The sequence below is a fragment of the Juglans regia genome, chromosome 16 (genome assembly GCF_001411555.2).
Source record: "Juglans regia cultivar Chandler chromosome 16, Walnut 2.0, whole genome shotgun sequence".
In the NCBI taxonomy this organism is placed as follows: domain Eukaryota; kingdom Viridiplantae; phylum Streptophyta; class Magnoliopsida; order Fagales; family Juglandaceae; genus Juglans; species Juglans regia.
In genome coordinates, this window is record NC_049916.1 from 27464720 (window position 1) to 27477213 (window position 12494).

At 36.6% G+C, this 12494-nt stretch overlaps 2 protein-coding genes across 4 annotated transcripts; one reads left to right on the top strand and one right to left on the bottom strand.

Moving 5' to 3' along the window:
- The first annotated feature begins 1780 nt into the window (after positions 1–1780).
- On the top strand, positions 1781–4895 carry LOC108995739. Its single transcript, XM_018971357.2, has 2 exons — positions 1781–1924; positions 2791–4895. Exon 2 carries the CDS (start codon positions 2963–2965, stop codon positions 4712–4714), a length of 1752 nt encoding a protein of 583 aa, XP_018826902.1. The 5' UTR covers positions 1781–1924; positions 2791–2962; the 3' UTR covers positions 4715–4895.
- Positions 4896–5278: 383 nt separating this feature from the next.
- LOC108995747 (DUF21 domain-containing protein At2g14520-like) lies at positions 5279–9082 on the bottom strand. Of its 3 annotated transcripts, none has more exons than XM_018971371.2 (12): positions 8878–9078; positions 8382–8680; positions 8025–8101; positions 7841–7924; positions 7498–7611; positions 7308–7394; positions 6847–6986; positions 6660–6747; positions 6317–6390; positions 6028–6149; positions 5662–5930; positions 5279–5564 (listed from the first exon to the last, which is right to left on the bottom strand). In XM_018971371.2, exons 2-12 carry the CDS (start codon positions 8557–8559, stop codon positions 5520–5522), a joined length of 1278 nt encoding a protein of 425 aa, XP_018826916.1. In that variant the 5' UTR covers positions 8560–8680; positions 8878–9078; the 3' UTR covers positions 5279–5519. The 3 variants fall into 3 exon arrangements, with proteins under 3 accessions (XP_018826916.1, XP_018826915.1, XP_018826919.1); XM_018971370.2 differs by having other exon boundaries at positions 8861–9078; XM_018971374.2 differs by lacking the exon at positions 5279–5564 and having other exon boundaries at positions 5796–5925; positions 8861–9082.
- Positions 9083–12494: the final 3412 nt, after the last annotated feature.

Consider the following 12494-nt stretch of genomic DNA (forward strand, 5'->3'; position numbering starts at 1 on the left):
TGGATGAGGAACAAACTCTTTGTGTTCTTTACAAAATTACATTTGAAACCACTAATCATTTGTTCCTCAATTATCCTTTTTCCCGAATCCTTTGGAGGCAATCAAAATGGCCTAGCAACATTGAAATTTTCGAATCCCTTCCCATGCTTGAATGGATCAAGGTCATTCTAGATCCTGCCACAAAACTCCTAATTCCAGTAGATGAATCCCAAGACTTCCAAGTCTTTGCTGCACTAATCATGGACAACATCTGATATCACCCCCCTTGCCCTGTAACCTTATTGAATCAGTCAACAATCAATTCTTGGAGCACAAATCAGCATGGGTTGCAAGATCGTGGTTCCCACCCAACAACACACAAAAAGAAATGGAAGGTTTCCATCTATTGCAATTTGATATTGTTGTTAGAACACAGAAGCATCATTACAACAATTTGTAGAACTGTAGATAAGAAGCTCATTTTTGTGATCACTAATTTCATATGTAGCACAAATCCAAATGTAGATGAAGCCTCAACAGCTCTAGAAGGCATTCAGGAAGCTCTCTGCAGGAACTTGAAAAAAATTCACATTGAAGATAATTCCCAACAGGTAGTAGATGCTCTCTTGCTAGAAGCCCCAAACTCGGATTGGGAAATTGAAAACATTTATGCAGATATGCTACACCTACTGAAATCTATGGAATCTTGGACAGTGAAGAAGATTCGTCGATCTCAATATCGATGCGCACATGATATAACGCAATGGGCAGCCTCCATCAACCTCTATGGAAGCATACCCATTTCTTCTATCACCCCTAGTTTACTTAATTTTCATAGTGGCAATGACCCTCTTTAATTTGGTTTGTTGTATTTTAATATTGTATGAACCTTTATCTTTATTAATGTAGTAAACTTGCTGAGAAAAAGCTATGTTAAAAAATTATGTGTTTAAGTTTTTTTTAAAATTATAATGGGTTCTATTATAAATGGTGGGTTAACTTTAGAGCATTTTCATTGGCTTAGGCAAAGGCGAAGCTAAAATCACATATTTTGTATTTTGTCTATTCCATTTAAGAGAAATTCCTACATTAGATTATCTATCTATTAGTCAAAGTAATAATAAAATATTATCAATTTAATATTTTTTGTTTATTTTTTCATATTTTACGATTCAAATTAAATTATATGAATTCAAGCACCTATATATATAAATAATTATTAGTGGTGCAAGTGTCATGTAGCAATAAAATGAGAGAAAAATTAATATGAATTATTCAATGGAGGGTTAACAATAACCATACAAACATAGAGAATAACTGTAGCTAGCAAACAATATATTTGCCTTTTATATCTTCTAATATAGATCATTTTAAAAGATTGTTAGCCAAATTTTGATTTACATTTACATTTGATTAAGCCAATAAAAATGCTTATGTGTAGCAAAATTCAACTATATAAGCAAGTATATTTGTATACAAAATTACAAATAGAGTAATGTTAGATATAATCATAGATTGTGCAAGCGCTGTGCACTCATTTTAAAAAATAGTGAGATTAACTATTTAATGTAGATCTCATATTTACTCATTTTTTTTAAAAAAAAATATGCGACACTTGCGTACTCTATCACTACAAATATTATTTCTCTTACAAATATACACCTATAAAAGAAAATACCGGATCTCCTACTCGGAGCTCCAGTAGCCCGAAATGTCATTCTATCTAGCTCACAGCATAACCTGAAATGACGAAAAAGCCTGCCTTTGGCCCGCCCTAATAACAGTAATACCGTCATCCTGACCTAATCAACCCTAATCTTTCGTCAGAATGCCAAATGTGTTCTCTTCCTCCAATCGCCTGCCTCTCTCTAATGCCGACGACCTCTATGCTTCGATCTCGAGCTGTTACTCTACTCCCGAGCCTCTATAAGACCTTTTGACGTCGGTATGTTATCTACATATGCTATATATGTTTTGTATCTATGGCTGAATGTGTGCGGGCTTTGGTTCATGATTGAACTCTATCTTAAGATTCTCTAGCTTCAGATCTTAGAAGCACACCTAGAAGCGGTCCGTACTTAATAAGTTTCCTTGTTCCTTTCATTTCTGCTTCTGAGCACTAGATTTTTTTCCCGGTTTTAATTTTTAATTTTATGATTTAGTTGATTATGGGATTAGTTTCGAATTTTAGATGAAAATAAAGCTTCAGATCTTAGAAGCACTCCTAGAAGCAGTCCGCCCTTATTAAATTTCCTCTTGTGTTTTGTTCATTTCTGCTTCTGAACACTAGATTTTTTTTCCTGGTTTTTATTTTAAATTTTATGATTTTGTTGATTATGGGATTAGTTTCGAATTTTAGATGAAATAAAGTTTAGGGTTTTTTCCTCTTTTGAATCAAGGGCAACTAGTATAAACCCCTTTAGACATAATAATTGAAAAATAATAACAAAAGCAAAGGGTAAGAGCAACTGAAAGAATAATTACGTACCTCGTTCCACATATTTCGTGATGATTTTCAGCTAAAGCTGCTGGGATGGTTTTGTTTTCTGTTTTATTGAACCCACTTGGTGTTCAGTGCGACAGTACCTAGGATTGATCAGTCGGAACATCCTCATGCATATATGCTCCTGCCTGTAGGAGCACGTCTGTTGATGCCAGCAATATATTCAGTCATCACTTGCAGAATTACCTATCTCCACATTCACATTTAATTTGTACTGTTTATCATTTTATGAGTATTGCTTTCTTCCTTGAATGGAATTGATTTCTTCCTTTGTTAGATCTTAAATGTCACAACCTGGCTTCTTGCAGATATTTTTCTGATGAGGAAACTCATTTCTGAGCCTTCGATTCTGAAGTGTCTACATATTGCAAATATGATGCTTTTCTTAACTTTTTTGCCTTTCACTGGAAGTAAAATATTGGAAGAGTTGATCATATAAATTCAAAGAAAGAGCATTTCTGAATTTGTATTTGTTACCACATGGAGGACCACTCTTTTTTTGTTGGTCAGGAGTTTCCTGATGTCAAAGCCTTCCGGAATGCAATTAAAGAAGCTGCAATTGCACAACACTTTGAGCTGCGTATTATAAAAAGCGACCTGATTCGCTACTTTGCAAAGTGTGCTGCAGAGGGTTGCCCATGGCGCATCCGTGCAGTTAAGCTTCCCAATGCCCCAACATTCACGATAAGAAGCCTTGAAGGGTCACATACCTGTGGGCGAAATGCACAAAATGGACACCATCAGGCTTCTGTAGATTGGATTGTGAGTTTTATAGAGGAACGATTGCGGGATAACATTAATTACAAACCAAAGGATATACTGCACGACATCCATAAACAATATGGGATTACCATACCATATAAGCAAGCTTGGCGAGCAAAAGAACGTGGGCTTGCAGCAATTTACGGCTCTTCTGAGGAAGGATATTGTCTACTTCCTTCGTACTGTGCACAAATAAAGAAGACTAACCCTGGGAGTATTGCAGAGGTGTTTACAACTGGTGCTGATAACCAGTTCCATCGGCTTTTTGTTTCGTTTTATCCATCCATATATGGGTTCCTGAATGGTTGCTTACCTGTCATTGGGCTTGGTGCAATCCAGCTTAAAAGCAAGTACCTGGGTACCTTACTTTCAGCAACTTCTTTTGATGCTGATGGCGGGTTATTTCCACTTGCATTTGGTGTTGTTGATGCAGAAAATGATGAGAATTGGATGTGGTTCTTCTCAGAGTTGCACAAGGCACTAGAGATGAACAATGGAAGTGTACTACAGCTCACATTTTTGTCAAATGGGCAAAAAGGAATTGTAGATGCGGTAAGAAGGAAATTCCCAAATTCTTCTCATGCATATTGTATGCGCCACTTGACTGAAAGCATTGGCAAAGACTTTAAGAACTCAAGGCTTGTCCATCTTCTGTGGAAAGCTGCATATGCCACCACCACCATTGGTTTCAAACAAAAAATGGCTGAAATTGAGGAGGTTTCTCCTGAAGCAGCAAAGTGGATACAACAGTTTCCTCCTTCCCACTGGGCATTAGTATACTTTGAAGGAACTAGGTATGGTCATCTCTCTTCAAATATAGAAGAGTTCAATAGATGGATTCTCGAAGCTCGAGAGTTGCCTGTAATCCAGGTGATTGAGAGGATTCACAGTAAATTGATGGTTGAGTTTGAGGATCGACGTATACAGTGCAGTTCATGGTTTTCTACGCTTGCCCCATCTGCTGAGAAGCGTATGGTTGAAGCTGTCGACTGTGCTTCCACATATCAAGTCCTTCGGTCAGATGAAGTTGAATTTGAGGTTATATCTTCCGAGCGATCTGACATTGTGAATATTGGGACCCATTGTTGTTCATGCCGTGATTGGCAGCTTTATGGAATACCATGCTCACATGCTGTTGCGGCCCTCATCTCCTGTCGAAAGGATATATATGCTTTTACAGAGAAGTGTTTCACCGTTGCTAGTTATCGTGAGACATATGCAGAGGAGATACGCCCTATCCCTGGAAAACTTGAATGGAGAAGGGCAGATGGGGCTCCCGTGGACAGTGATACTGAAGTTGTGCGGCCACCAAAATTTCGTCGACCGCCAGGACGCCCGGAAAAGAAACGAATTTGTGTAGAGGACCTTAATCGCGAGAAACACACTGTCCATTGTAGTCGATGTAACCAAACGGGACATTATAAGACAACTTGCAAAGCAGATGGTATGAAGGGTATTGAACAGTTTTAGGTATTTAATTTTGTACTTTACACATCACATTGTGTTCTCCGAGTAATGTAGTGTTGCTGTATGTAGGCCATACTTAAATCATTCAGGTCATGTACTATATAGTAGATCTCATAGTATTGCCGAATGTAAGTTAACGTGGAATGACTTTTCAGGAAAGGTAAATATTCGTTCATTGTTAATACTTTGATGTTCAAATACCCGTATATTTTATCCGTGGATGGATTCGCTTACATTTTAAAATGACAGATAAATCTAGATTTAACAAATAAATAAAAAAACTCGATTTTTACGGCTGATGGAATGATTTTTTAGTCTACATAAGATTTCAAAATACCAAACGTGCCTTCGACTGCTGATATTAAAGCGAACATTGGTAGCCAGATGTGTCCCCATCACTTGTACAGCTGCTTGAAAATGTATCACATGGGTTCGTGATGGGATATTCGATATTCATTCTCTCTGTTTTCTTTAATTTTACATCGTTATTTAGCTTCAACCATTTTTTTCCCAGGAACCTTTCACTACCAAAGGTTCGTATCAAGTGAGCTCGGGTGCAACTCGAGCTCGACAATCATACATTTAATATACATGCTACAAACCACTCTTGTTGAGCAATGCTACAAACGACTCTCATCTCGCTTTTGATACAGTTTAAGCAGAGTTCCCAAAAGGCAAAAGCCACATATACATGCTGAACAATTACTACATTCAGATAGTCCAACTGCCTGAACGTATATAAACTAAACAAAGTTTTTCGTGATTATCTGTACTCCTGTGGTTCAGATTTCTTATAGCAAGACTGGTGTCAGGAATCCTCGAAATGATGATCTGTCTCGTCAAAGATCTCCTCCTAGATAATACCCAATTGATGTCAAGAGGCCACTTACAGAAATTGTTGGAGCGAAATAATTACATCAGAATTCTAGCAGAAAACAATCAACGCGTACCTGTAAAAGTTCTTCAATGACATCTTCCATCGTTATTATGCCAACAGCTTCTTCTTCTTGAGGGAGCTCTGGGAGTGGATTACCATCTATCTGCAGGATGTCAGAGTACATTTCCTTTGTCCACTTCTTGCTCCTAGAGCCACCCTTAGATGAGTGATTGGCACTGTTAGGAAAGCTCTTCCACTTCTGGAGTGGTCTCTTGCTCTTTGCAATCCTCTCTTGGGAAGGCTTTTCACCATCAATGTGTATTCTCACGTCTTTCACCTGTTCTTTTTTTTTTTAATTTTGGGAGGGAGGGGAAGTTATTGTTTAAGTAATATAGAAAAATTAACACACGAATTTCGGTAATATTAAGTTGGAGCATACTTTCAGGAGGGTCATTAGGGGACTTGACTGCCTCGTTGCACCGTCTTACCACAACAGCCATGTGGCTGTGACCTTTCTGAAACTCATTCAATATGTCATACAAGGGCAAAGTCTCTAGCACTCTGTACCATTGAAAAATGTCAAACACCAGTTTATGAGAAACATGATGCACATCACTTACAAAAGAAATATGAACTATGATGCACATCAAATTATTATGGAATACTTTAAATGTGCACTTAAGTCTACTTGGCCAGATGTAACCTTCCTTTCAACCAAAACAAAATACCTTGGAATCCTGCGTATGGTGACACTCTTCACTGCCACTTCATCTTCTGGGTGCATTGCTAGCAAATTTTTGACCTAAAATGTTAGAATATAAATGTTAAAAAAACACGAAACACTTACAAGAGGAAGATCGCAGGGAATAAATACATAGATATTTGGATGGTGTCAAACTTGCTGTACTAAATGATTAAATTTATACGAGTGAAAGAACAGTAACCAATCTTGATGAAGAGGTAAACTTCTTAAAATTTCTTTTCGGGAACAATATATATATATATATATACAATTTTTTTTTTTTATGTCGGGGAACAAAATATGCATAAGGAAATTAGTTATCAGCATACCAACACGAGTCCAATTATGTTTGTAGATTGCTCGTAATAAACAGGCACTCTGCTATGCCCTTTCTCCAATATTAGGTGCATCAAATCCCTGGACGATGACAAGTATTTTTAACATCTAAGTAATACGAATGTAGCACAACTGATGCAAGTTGAATTTTAGGTTTTAGACTTTCCATAAATATCACACCTGTCAAGCTTGGCATTGATATCGATTGCAAATGTTTCAGATATAGGAGTCATGGCATCACCAGCTGTTTTTTCAGTAAGCTCAAGTGCTCCAGCAATAATTGTTGTCTCATCATGCGTCAGCTCTCCACCTTTTCCAGCCTAGTACCAGACAATCTTTAGATTATAAAGCAGGCGGTATAAGTGGAAACAACCAGGAAGGTTTAGGCAAAGGATTTCAATAAACAAAACGGGAAAGATAAGTTGGAGGGACATTTAAACAGAGGAGAAAACTAACGAGTGCAGAATGATGATGGCATGGCAATTAGACTAGCATATGAAACAATTGGAGTAAATTATTTGGAAGAATGAAATTATGGACCCAATGAAGATTAAAAAAAATAAAAAATAAAAAAAAACAAAAAAAAAAACATATGCTTTTAAGATGGGAATTGTATAATATTGGAGAGCAGTTGTACACACCTCATTGCCATGGAAATTTACAAGTGTTTTCAATTCAGCTCTGCGAAAAAGAGCTACATGCCCATGTCCCAGCAGAAAGTCTAATAGCTGGAAACTCGCATAAAGCATGGGAAAATTCAATAACAATTCACATCATATCATATCATTGACACAAACACAATATACAGCAGAAAGTACAGAGCTATACTACCTTGCTGATTGGAAATGCAACAGGAAAGCAGATCCAAACAAGAACGCGGACAAATGGAGCCATTGCTGCGCCAATTGTTAAACCATATCGAGAACAAACAGACTGCGGTATTACCTGCTTGCACAAGCAAAAAGCAATCAGTGAACTCGGACATGCCTTGCTGACTTCACTACCAGCATGAAAAGTTCACGTCAATAAGGCAAGACAAAAAAATAGCCAATCTAAGTATAAATCCCTGTATCTTCAGTATCTCTTCTTATGGCAAAAATATACATGACAATTTTAGCATATGCCATATGCGTGGTAATGATATGCCTCAAATAATGTCAGATAAACAGCTCACCTCACCGAACAAAAGAATCAATGTCACTGAAATCAGAATAGCACCCCACGCTGTAACCAGACTATCAAGAAAAATTGGAAGCGCCTGGACAGAAGGAACGATGATTTCAAACACTTTCTAATCTCTTTTGACACATTATGTATGTAAGCAAACAACTAGTCCAATAAACCTCAATAATACGTACCTCCATGGAAGCAGCATTGCAAATAAGCAAGGTGCAAAGCAGTAAATGTTGATTTCTGACCACTGGCAAAATCTTGGCTATAATTACAAGTACAACAAATTAGTACAAGTAGTCTGAAAAACACCACATAAAAACAACATCACTCTGATGCACTTTAGAGGAATGTTAAACTAACAATTAATTGACAACTCTTATACAAGTAGTGAAGGAAATAATATTTAAATTTAAAAAAAAAAAATACACCGTAACCATAAGCCATTCAGAATTTCCCTTCCATTAGCGTCCTTATCTTTTCTGCTCTACCGACATTTTCTCAGCAGAGAACAGAAATCAGTTGGACAAAAGAAAAGTAAGTACCGGCGTGTTGGCGATCTTTAGGTGTTCCAGACTTGGCGAGGACCTCGAGATCGACGAGGCTCATGGACATGAGCCCCAAGGTGAGCCCTGACATCAACCCGGCGAATATCACCAACAGCGTGATTATGAGTATGTGTACGAAAAACTCCGATTCGCAACATTTGTACTCCACCGCCATTCAGATTCTTCCTCACTCACTCTCTTCAGCTCCACCAAACACAAGCCCCAAGCTCAGAGAAGCAACGACTAAAAAATACAATCAGAGCGCAACCGCGTACACTAACGAATGCAGAGATTCCCTAGAGAGAGGTTTTTAGAAGACAGTTACGTAGGGTGCGAGAATGTATACACATATAATAATTAGAAAACGCTAATCATATATATTTTCACATGCTTGACAATAATTATAAATAATAATATATAATTTCGATAATTAAGATGAATAACGTAGCTCTAGTAAGTATATACGTATGTGTCACCTAGATCGGAGAAATACCGCTGCCGACGAAAGAAATGGACCGGGAATTTGAGGCGAGGGGGGCTGGTAAACGGCTTGATTGAGTCCGAATAAGCGGCTCTGAATAACTTCAAGTTGAGTCGATATCATCCATGACCCAACCTCTTCACCATCAGAAGTAGAGCCCGTGGCAGCGTCACCATCATCCACAGCTGTTGGCGTTTTCTGGAGTGTAGGGCCATTTATGGCCTATTAAGATTTTCCGAATGAAATAGACAAGTAATGTTATGTGATGATATTTATCCTTTTCGATGAAATATTTTATTTGACCCAATCGCGGATGGTATGTTCGTTGTAAATATTTTATTAACTTCCTCGGCTCCTGGCCTGGTCTGTTAGAACGTTGGACCCATCAATTAAAATTTTCATGTACCTACTTCCATCGATTTCTTATTAATTCAGCTCGGGGTAATCTAATCTATACTTATGATAAAAGAACGGAAAATGAGAACCGGATGGAAAAAATGCGGAGATATGAGCACTTTGCCTCCGAAGTTGCTAGCCTGTGATCCAAGTACTTTACCTTCCCGAGTGCTTGCTTAGGTTACAAACACTTTGCCTCCGTGGCTGTTCGCGTGGGGTCTAAGCACTTCACCTCCAGCAATGTGCGGCTAGATGGCAAGCAGGGGCGGAACTTTATATAATTGAAATTGCCCACGATACTCGGCCTCCAAAACTTCTACTGAAATTGTCTCCCCCAATACTCACTAACTCCCACTCTAACTTTTCACTTCATCTAACACTCTTAATCTAGATTTTAATAGCTAACTTTTCACTTCATTTTAGAATTGATATATTTACTACTACAATATACTTCCAGTTGTAAGAATTGAACAATAAATTTAATGACCATACAATAAAACTTCTCATTTTTAGTGCAGCTTTAAATTTTAAAGGTGCATACAAATCATTTAAAATTGATAATATATGCAAATTGGTTGAGAAGTTTTATCCATAGAATTTTACTAAGCAAGAAAAATCCCTTTTGAGAATTCAATTGCAGTATTATGAACTTGATGTGTTGACGCATCTAGATTTTCAAGATATGTCTACATTATCTGAGCTATGCAGAAAACTAGCAATTTTAAAAAAGTCAAAAATTTGTTATTTAATTGATAGATTAATTCATCTAGTATTAATTTTTCATGTTTTTACTGCTATTACTAAGTGAACATTTTCTGCTATGAAACTTATAAAAATTAGATTGCATACTCGAATGGAAGATGAGTTTCTTGCAGATCATTTTATAGTTTATATTAAGAAAGAAATTGTCAAGAATTTCACTTCAGAGATAATAATAGATAAATTTTATTTTATGAAAGATTGTCATCGAGCTTAATTTGAAGGGAAAATCCTAAATTGATATTTCATTTTCTTTTCTTTTCTTTTTGTAATGGTCTCTAACAAACTACAAAAATTTTAAGGAAAATTATCTTATAAGATGATTTATAAATATGTATTTTTTGTATACAATTTTATGACGTATGATTATTATTTTTTATATAGTCACGTGTTACTTATACTCACGCATACTACACACTTTGTCAATCACCCGCCCCCCTTCAAACACCAAATCCTAGTTTCACCCCTAATGGCAAGTACTTTGCCTTTTGAGGGACAAGTACTTTCACTTCTCAAGTTTCTTGCTGAGACAGTGAGTTTCATGCTCCTTAACAGTACTCGTCGGAGGTCCAAACACTTTGCTTCTTTGGTGATCTCCTGGGATTCGAGCACTTTGCCTCTCCATATGCTCTCCTGGGTTACGAACTTACGAGCAGTTTGCCCAAGTTGCTTGCCTAGTGTGCAAAAGCACTTTGCCTCATATGTTGCTTGCCAAGGTGACGAGTTCCATACTCTTTCACGGTACTCATCGAGATCAAAAGCACTTTATCTCTCTATAGTACTTATCCAGGGTCGAGTACTTTATTTTTTATTTGTTCAGTTGTATCCTACCAAGCTATGGGTTTCACTTTTGCATGAATTGTTAGACTTTTATAGACATACATATTAAGGTTTTTTACCATTCATTTACGCAATGAAACTTAGATACATTTTTCGCATGGAAAATCAATTATGTGCATTGTAGGTGTGAGAAAATCAATAAAATCTAGTATACAAATCTACTCCACCCTGTGGCCAGCATGGGGTGGCCTACCTTCCCTTTACAAGGTGGATTTGATTTGGGAAAACACTACTTTTACCTCCTACTTTGATCACTCAAAGTCACTGCTTGACTTTTTTTTTTTTTTACTTGGTAATTAAGAAAGTAATTTTAAGTGTATTGATGTATTTTTTATTTTTTTAAAAATATTTAAATAGATTAAAAAATATAAAAAAAAAAAAAAAACTAAAAAGACACTATAGGTCAAAATAACTCTGACTAGCAGAATAGCCCGAGTCTTTGATTTATCACCACCGCACACAAAGTAGCGTTATCGCATGAGTCGTTACTCTATGGATGGGTGAGGGAGGAAACGGGTCTCCCCTTTGCACAGGAGGTAATGTGTTTAGTTTTTTAAAGAGATCTAGATACTTATCTTGTTTTTAGTAGATACTACATTACTTGTACGTCACGTAGCAAAGATGCCAAAGAGCTTTCCATCCGAAACATATTTACTTGTCCATATATTTATCAGTCAGTGGGGGTCGGCTAGAAGATATTCTTTCTTTCCTTTATATAAATATATATATATATATATATTTAGAGAAAATATATTTATAACTGTAAATTATGCAACTGCTTGTAATCACTTTGAAAAATAAATAAAATATAGAAAAAAAAAATTAATTTTTTAATAATAGATCTCACTCTTTTTTAAAACGATTATACAATATTTATACACTTAACGATTATATATAGAATTACACGTTTATTTATTGGTGAACTTATTACCTCTCCTAACTTAATATTTATTATTGAAATGGAGAGCATTTATTTACGTAAAATAAATTGTACTGGATTGGGCCTGGGGGTGAGCCGGAACCTATGCTGGACTGGACTTTTAAGTTGACAGCAGGTTAAGCCGAGCTGAGCTTTGGGCCAATGTCTTGATCCATATATTATCTCGCGCAGGTTTCTTATTGTCGATCATCAACCTCCACTTACTTCCAAAATTCAATTGACCCCATTGTCGCTGACAAAAACGGACCCGTTCGTCTAGTTTTTTTGTTTTTCCCGAAAATTACTCCTTTTTTTCGGGTTTTGAATGAAAATACAAGACTGAGTTAAACCTTAACCATAAAATCTCATAATCATTTCTGGCTTTTGCAAGGAGCCAATTCTTGATATATTGCCTGTAGCTGCAAAATTATGAATCTTTTTAACATGAATTATTGAGCTGTAAGAGATGGTAGACTTGGTGATCAAGTGAAGCATTCCTCTTATAACATTTGACATCACGATTGGCCTAACAGGGGCACTAAGTAGGGACGGTTGGATCTAACTAGCTATGGTACTTCATTAAAAATAGGGGCACTTATTAGGGACGATTTGCCTAACAGGGGCACTAATATGAGTAGTACTGTTACATGATTGTACAAGCCCTCGCAGTCCTTTTAAAATAGAGTGGGTCTATTTTTAAAAAATTATTTTTTTT